The 8,210-nt window shown below is 39.4% G+C and overlaps 1 protein-coding gene across 1 annotated transcript; it reads right to left on the reverse strand.

Annotated features, from left to right (window-relative positions):
• Positions 1-265: 265 nt before the first annotated feature.
• nr5a1b (nuclear receptor subfamily 5, group A, member 1b) lies at positions 266-6,026 on the reverse strand. The gene is made up of 6 exons (XM_026297509.1): positions 5,925-6,026; positions 5,126-5,267; positions 3,818-4,443; positions 2,157-2,276; positions 904-1,051; positions 266-513 (listed from the first exon to the last, which is right to left on the reverse strand). Exons 1-6 carry the CDS (start codon positions 6,024-6,026, stop codon positions 266-268), a joined length of 1,386 nt encoding a protein of 461 aa, XP_026153294.1.
• Positions 6,027-8,210: the final 2,184 nt, after the last annotated feature.

Consider the following 8,210-nt stretch of genomic DNA (forward strand, 5'->3'; position numbering starts at 1 on the left):
CCCAAACTGCTGGAGGTTTTTTCTTCTGTTAAAGGGAGTTTTAACTCAAGTGCTTGCTCTTAAGGGATTTGTTGGGTTTTTTTGTTTTTTGTAAAGTGCCTTGAAATGATTGTATTGTGATTTGGCGCTATACAAATAAAATTGAATTGAACTGAAGTACAGTAAAAGACCAGGGTCAATCTGATTTTATTTGACATTTATTAGACAGCTCAATGCTTCCCTATACTAACATACAGACAATCACAGACCCTCTGAGTCTTCATGCTTAGCTGCGTTTGGCACAGAGCATCTCAATGAGCAGGTTGTTGCAGGGCACCTCAGCACTGAGGTGTCTGAAGTACAAGTAGTCTTCAGCAAGGCTGCTAAGAGTGCGTAACTCAGACCGGCACAGCAGCAGGTGAGCAAAGCGCCCAAAGTGCTGAGAAGAGGTGGACAATATGTACTCTAGCAGGGTTCCTTCAACCTGCTCCTGCATGCTCTCAATAAACCCTTGGTCTTCAAGCTCTTTCACATCTGGTCAGTGTGGGAAAGGGAAAACAATAGTCAATTAATATACATGGAGCAAGGGCTGTTAAACTTTTTCATATCATGGAGTGGAGACATGTAGAATTGTTGCAGTACCATCTGGAACAGCATCAAGTACCCACTGAATTTTCTAAACAGCCTTTTTTGACCAAATAGATCCAAAATTACTGAGCAACTAGACTAAACTCTGACCTGAGGTACTGTAAAGATTAGAAAAAATAGAAATCAGTTTACACACATTTGTGAGAGAACTACACAGAGGCTTCATACTGTTCTTTGTATTAACTGTTTCATGACATGTTTTTAACCACTCATCACCAATGTGTGGGACTCCAAATCTTTTTGCCAATATGGATAAACCTATCAGTTTCCACTAACCTGGATTAAAGAGGATGAGGAACTTGATGCAGGCAAATTCTTGACGGTCCACCTTTAGAACACTGAGCTTCTCAACCAGGTCCTTCCCTCTCTGGATCAGGCTGGCCAAGGTAGGGCCAGCAAGAGAGGATATATCTGACAGTTCCACCTGAACCAAAGAATACATATGCTGACATCAGAAAAAAATTTTTAAAAAATCACGGGACTTGCAATTAGTTGTTAAAGACTTTCTACAATAACTCCCAGTTTTGCGCAGCAGCTTAGACCTTATCTCCTCTGTACATAGATATGTTATTTACTAAAGAGACTTCCTCCCTATCTGATCCCCATGCGCTTCAATACCAATACCCTGTAGTCAATATATATATATGGAATATAATTTGTTTTTTTAATCACACTTTATACTCAACACAATTATTGGAGACTGTGTAAAAGCTTATCATTCTTAATCTTCTGGTCCAGTTTTTAGGTGTAGGATAGATTAGGACCCAAGTGCAGACAACGAAATGTTCTTCATTTTAATGCCAACAAGGAGAAAAGTGAACTCAGGAACAAACTGTAGCGTGGTACTCAGATGTGGACAGACAACACTCAGGTCAAACACAATAATCCAGCGAAGAACAAAAGACACAGACTGGAATATATATACAGGGAACAAAAGATCAATAAAACACAGGTGCAACTAATCCTCGTAATGGAACCTCGTACCTAACAAGAAGACCAGGAAAGAGTAGGAAACGAGAATCCAAAATAAAAGTTCAACACAGTGAGTCCAAAATACAGAACCGTGACATATAGTTAAAGGGTAAAATAAAAGAGAAGACATGAAGTGAACTATATAACAGAGAATAAATAAATAAAAGTAAATAATGAATTGGTATGAAACCATCCGCGACCTTCCTAAACTGACACAATAACTGAGCATACTGTAGTAAAGGATATACAGTACTTTATACTGTGTACATGTTCTCTCCCCTTTATTTAACTGAAGACTAAAGGGGAGACTTTCTTCAACGATGGAATTAGATCAAATGAGAGAATGATCATTCTTAATCACAGTATCATGAATTAGTTCTGGATCTGAAAAAATCTAAGAAGGGATATAACATAAGTTCAGAAAAGCAGTGAGATATAAAGTGCATACTCCACTTGGCCCTCATGTTGTTGCAGCTGTTTTCTCCCTTTTTGGCATTTTTATGAATAAAATGTGTTTAAAAAGAAAAGAAAAGGTAGGGGAGGCAGAGGTGACTCACTTCTTGCCCTGTGACCAGGAGTAGACTGCCCTCCCTGCCATACATGACCTGTCTGGAGATGATGTCTAAGAGCAACAGGTCACTCCAACAGTTGTGCAGTAACTTCATCTGATCGCTCACCTTGGAAGAGAAGGAAATAACTAATAGAATCCAACTACTGGTTGTATTGGGCTCATCATTTATCCATGTTTTTCCCACTCCATGCAGTCTGCACTGTTATCAGTTAATTTTACTTCAGCCATCAGGTACATTTGGTGGTTGTTTATGTTCTGTTAGCTAAACTATGCTTAACAAATTCTGGAGAAAGCTCACAGTTGCACTTCTTTATAAAGTACATGCTCGTCAACAGTGGACAGGTCACTTGCTGCTGTCTCCATGCCAAACCGGTTCCTTCAGTCAGAAAATATGGATCTGCTCACAGCTGTTCACTTTGTTAATATAACATCTGACTGTATTGATAATATCCACAGAAGAACATATGTTTTAACATTTGGAAAACCTGCAAGTGACCCACAGTGAATATTGTTAACAGTATGTATTGTAATGGAAAAATGAGTTTCAATGATTGATTATTCTTACTGATTGTTATTCTTTCTTACTGTATTCTTGGTTTTTCAGGTTTCACAGAGTTCACCAAGGAGCTCATGTGTTTTTCATAATCATATCTGATGTTTATGTTCTTCCTGACCTAGTATAGTCTGGCACTAAGGGACACAATGTTGTCCAGGATGTTGGTGAGGAGTATCTGGGAGAAAGGTTCCTTAGGACACTAGGTGTAGAACAATAGGGAAGTATAGACTTAATTATCTGATTATGTGAATGATATTTGCATTTACTTTGCATGTCTGTATAAGCAGAGGCCTCAGCCCAGTAGGAGCTGAGCAACTGGGGAACAATTGTTCTATTCTGGTTTGCTCCTTTCTTTCAAGAAATATATTCAGAAAAAGACAGTCTATCTGCACTCTCTTTATTGCTCATCCAGCGGTTTTTGCCACAACAGTAATTAGAGAAAAAAAAAGTACAATGCAATATTAATGAGGAACCCAGAGCCCTGAATGCTGTATTTCAAACTCAAGCATGCGCTCCAAGCCATGGATCCTGATGAACCAATGTTCCTGGAAAATACACAGCTAAACAATTTTGGAGACCACTAGGGCAATGCATGGTGTGCTGATAGCACTAAAACATGTGCTGCCACTTGGGGCCAGCACAGCACTTTCTGAAAACTCATTCTAGCTTCTTTAGAATATTTTCACAGATTGACAATGCAGCATGCTTTATAAATACAAAACTCACTTAAGCCAGTTGCCTGGAGTTCAGTAGAAAGTTTAGAGAGGACTGGAAGGAGGGCTTTACTCAAGAGGTTTTGTAAAAAATCCCTTTAATGGAAGAAACCTCCAACAAAACTGGTATAATGTATACTGAGGTTGATTTTGTACAATTTTAAGTTATCCAGTGCCATTCTGTACCAATGGTTCTTTTGCAGTGATAAATATGCTACAGTTCTGTAAAATCAATATGGCTGAATCATCATTTCTGTCAGCAGAGTCTAATATGTGCTGTGACTGCCAGTGTTTCAGTCACTTCAGTTGTACTTGCTTGTACATGATTCGTCCTATCAGTATGTGATTGTTTTTGTGTGGGTTAAACCAAATGCTTACCTTGAGCTGTTTGAAGAAAATGGATGTGCGAGCCCACTCCACAATGAAGAACAATGTCTGGTCAGCCATGAGGCACATGATGCTGAAGGTGCTAGGGTTCCTGTGCTTGTTAGAACCAGAGTGTTCCTGCTTTAGACGAGCAGTGGTCTTACTTTGCAGTTGTATTTCATCTGGATCACAGCGCAAGAACTCCATCACTAGCCGAGGCATCCTGGAACCTTGTGGTGGGCTTGAGAATAGGTTGTCTGAGTAGATTCCTGCAGCCGAGCCTGATGAAATTGCACAGTTGTTGGGGTGCTCTGATTTAACTGTCCAGTTTGAGAAAGAGGGGTACTGGTACAGGGTGGCACCAGGTGAGTTGGAGGGCAGTAGTGATGGATGTTGGTGGCTGATGATATCATTCTGTGCTGTGGGTAGCACTGCACTCTGGGGGATAGTATCTGGTTGGAAGCCGCCACTAAAGGTATAGTCTCTCTGGTGGGTTGAGGAGACCAGAAGTGGGCTGCTCTCTTTTCTGAATGCACTAGCATGTATCAAAGCTTTTCTCTGCTGCTTAAGGGCACGATCACGTTTGTACATGGGGCCAAACTTGTTTCTCCCACCTCGCATCCGATCAGCACGAACAGCTGATGAGAAAGATCGATGTGTTTACAGCAGGTCTTCATAATGATTTTCAATGATACCTTTCAACACACACTATTTTTACAACCAACGCCAATAAATTTTCCTTGACAATAAAGAGGCTTATATTTTCAGTTTATATTACATTTCCTAAAATATCAATGAAAAAGTCTTAATTTTACATATGCTAATATCACAGAACATTATAGGAAAATACAGAAGAACCTCCGTGCTTTAGCGCTGCCTCCATCTGACTTGTTGCACTGGAAGCCAGTGATTCTTTTTCTTTGAACTGCATTAATTCTGGGCTGACCCATGTGCAAATCAAATGAAAAAGGGCACATGATTTATTAAGTTACTTGGGTGGGTATTACTCAGCTTGTTATTATTGTTATTATTACCATTAAACGTTACGAACCATTTTCATTATTATTAGCGATAAGAATTTGTTGCGATAAGTCTTATTTAGCCTATTAGCCTATAAAACCCTCATTTTAAGACTAACAGCGGCTTGGCCACACAGAGATGGTTCCTCTTTGGCCGTGCGAATAATATGTGTTATGGTGATTTTTGGACGCTTAGAATATGGGTGTGCCATTAAGAAAACGTATAGTCCAAACTTCACAGTTCTCAGCAGCTCGTATCTTTAGTTCACTGTACAGATGGATAAGAAACCACAATCCTTACCTTCCAGTCGCATGCCAACATGGAGACACTTCTGAAACCTGCAGAACGGACACCTTTTCCTCTGAGCTTTATCAACTCTGCACTCCTGCTTTTCTGCACAGATGTACTTCTTGTTATTTTGAACGGTTCTTTTGAAAAACCCCTGCAGGCGTTAAAGAGAAGATATATGAAGAGCTATTGTCGCAAACTATAGACTGTCATTTCGATCAGACAGAATACAACGCAATGCAATGGGATCCAGATAAATAAAGAAATAAGCAAACATCTCATATATTCACCTCTATAGTAAACTGTCCCACCAAACTTTCTGCATCATGCAAGTATTTCTCTCTTGAGTGATTTAGAGGTATGTCAAGAGTATCACTGGAGACTAAACTCGTTTTTGCTATTTGCTGTTTCTCATTTGTATGAAAGTGAAAAAATATAGCTAATATAGCTAACAATGACAGAGAGTAATATAGGTTTAGACTGAAAACACTGAGAGTAAATATGATAAAAGTTTGTGTTCTGGGTCCTGAACTTGGGTGAAGGTTGTAGTAACGACCAGAGGTGAATCCAGCCCAGACCTAATTCAGCTACGGACCATATTTGAGCGAGCTGGTTACAGAATATTCCTCATCTGTTTTGCTGCAGGCCTCGATGCAAAAAGCGCATCTGTATTGCCCCGTGGTACCAACGGAACCGGCTCTGGTCCATGTGGGCCATAATATGTGGAGACTCTTGGCAGCCTATGTAACAAATTAAACAAGTAAGGTCTATCTGTGCAACAAGAAAAAAAATAGGGGAATAATGCATCTACCTTGCAGCTTTCACAGGTCAGCAGTCCGTAGTGGTACCCAGACACTTTATCCCCACAGACCGGGCAAAGCTCCTCCAAATCCACATTATGCCTGTACTCCATTCTGGGAAACGTCCCTGAAACGGAAGGCAACATTAGATTATGCTGTTCTAAACGGAAAACAAGAAAGTCATCTAAAACTTCACAAAATGAAAAAGGTCAGTACTGTTCAAACACACACCTGTTGGTGTGAAGTGGAATGGAGTGGGCAGAGCATCACTGGTCCTGATTTTGAGGTGCTGACCTCCTCTGAAGCTCCAGCCAGTGACCGTGTCTAATCGTTGAAGTCACCTATTTTTACCGTTTCAAAGCACCTTCATGCGCTGCTCTACTTACCGACCCAGATTATATATTTGTCTATTTGAGTATATTTCAAAATAATAAAACTGAAGCGTGAATGCATTTTCACTAACTTGAGATAGTTTGATCATTTAATGTAACGCAACACAAAGATCAAGTAAAACATCACCTAGTTGTCATGTAATGGTGGTAATATTATATTAAAGCATTTCTGTTTTTATTTAATTTTGAAAACATAATACATCAGAGCAGTTTGGATCATTTCCACAGTGTGATTACATTTAGCTACATATTTGTATATTGGTTCCATCCATCCATCATCTATACCCGCTTATTTCTTAACCAGGGTCACGGAGATCTGCTGGAGCCTATCCTAGCTCTCTTTGGGTGAAAGGCAGGGGTACACCCTGGACAGGTCACCAGTCCATCACAGGGCCCCTCGAGGCAGCCCCGGGGTCCGAGGCAGCCCCGGGGTCCGACGCGCCCGCGTGCCCGGTCCGGTGCCGTCTGGGTACGTTGCGCAGCTGTAGATTGGTCCAGTTTTGTAATTTATTACTTAATTACGTATCTGCATGTCAGTGTTCATAGTGACACAACACACTGACATTTAGAGTCGCAGTATTGTTGGAGTGTGACTCATTCCACAGATGAAAGAACTGGATCTGCTGCAGTTTTCATCATTTATTTTAATGACTTTTTTGAGTCTGATTCTCTATGGGAGTACATTACATCATTTTTTTTACCATATTTTCAATTTTCTTTTATTTGACCACCATTAAAACACTCAGTCATGGTTGTAAGTACAGTAGTATCAACATACAGTAATGTGCAAAGTTTGGGGCACATTAAATGTTTTAGAATATTATCACACAACACCATCATCGGGTGTCTGATTGATCCCAGGTTCATTGTGCAGCCCATTGTGCAGACTAAAGTGCTGCAAAATATCAGGACAAACTGTGTGCAGGTCAAACCAGAGAACTGCTGCTGGATTAAGGACAAAGGGAAGTGCTGCAAGTACTGATTAGATATAGTTTTGGTTCCCTTTACTGCACTTAACAGTTAACATGAAAAAATATTTATGTAATTTATATTCAAAGAATCCTCTGTGTTTTACTGCTTAAACCTTTTGCACAGTATTGTACATTCTTAAAAGCCTTGTTTTTGAAATGTAAATTTGTCTCTAGAGCACCCTGACAACTGTTCTGCCAGAGAAAAAGAAAAATCAGATATTTTCTGATCATGTTTGACTTGGCTGCAGGTTAGCTATGACTGAGCATCAAGAATGAAGGTAAATATGGTTAGATAATTTGTTTAGTCAGATGAAAGCACAAAGCACTGTTAACATCCTGGTGTCACATTAGTGTTTTTCAGTGATGGAAAAAACAGCCAACATCACCACATTTAAAGACGTATATTTTGTAGATAATAAAACAAACAGTAACTGGAAAATTAATTTAAATTTTGAACTTCAATTTGTATAATGGAGTTATAGGAGCATGTGTCACAAAATAATTAGCTTTTGGAAAGACATCATTATTTACTTTACATAAAAACTAAGGAAATCAATGAGAAAAAAGATGCTGTGCAACAAAACAAAATGTTTCTCCTTTCAGTGCATTCACAATGTGTGGCCACATGCTAAAAAGCTCAAAAATGAGGGGGACCCTGGAGCTCATCTGGAAAATATCCCAGAGAGACACAAAACAAGCAAAATGAGACACTACACACCTGTAAGGAGAGGCAAAATAAGCAAAAAGAGATGCATAATGTCTACAATCAACTGAAAAATGTCCTCAAAGAGACACAATTGTTGGTAAAGAGACAACAAATTACAATTACATACTTTGACATATCCTCACCTTTAAAGCTGAAAATGTTTTGTAATTATGGAGCAACATCAGCATTCATTATTTGCATGTAAGTCTATTATCTTGAGGAAGTTTG

This window comes from Mastacembelus armatus, chromosome 12, assembly GCF_900324485.2.
Source record: "Mastacembelus armatus chromosome 12, fMasArm1.2, whole genome shotgun sequence".
Lineage (NCBI taxonomy): Eukaryota > Metazoa > Chordata > Actinopteri > Synbranchiformes > Mastacembelidae > Mastacembelus > Mastacembelus armatus.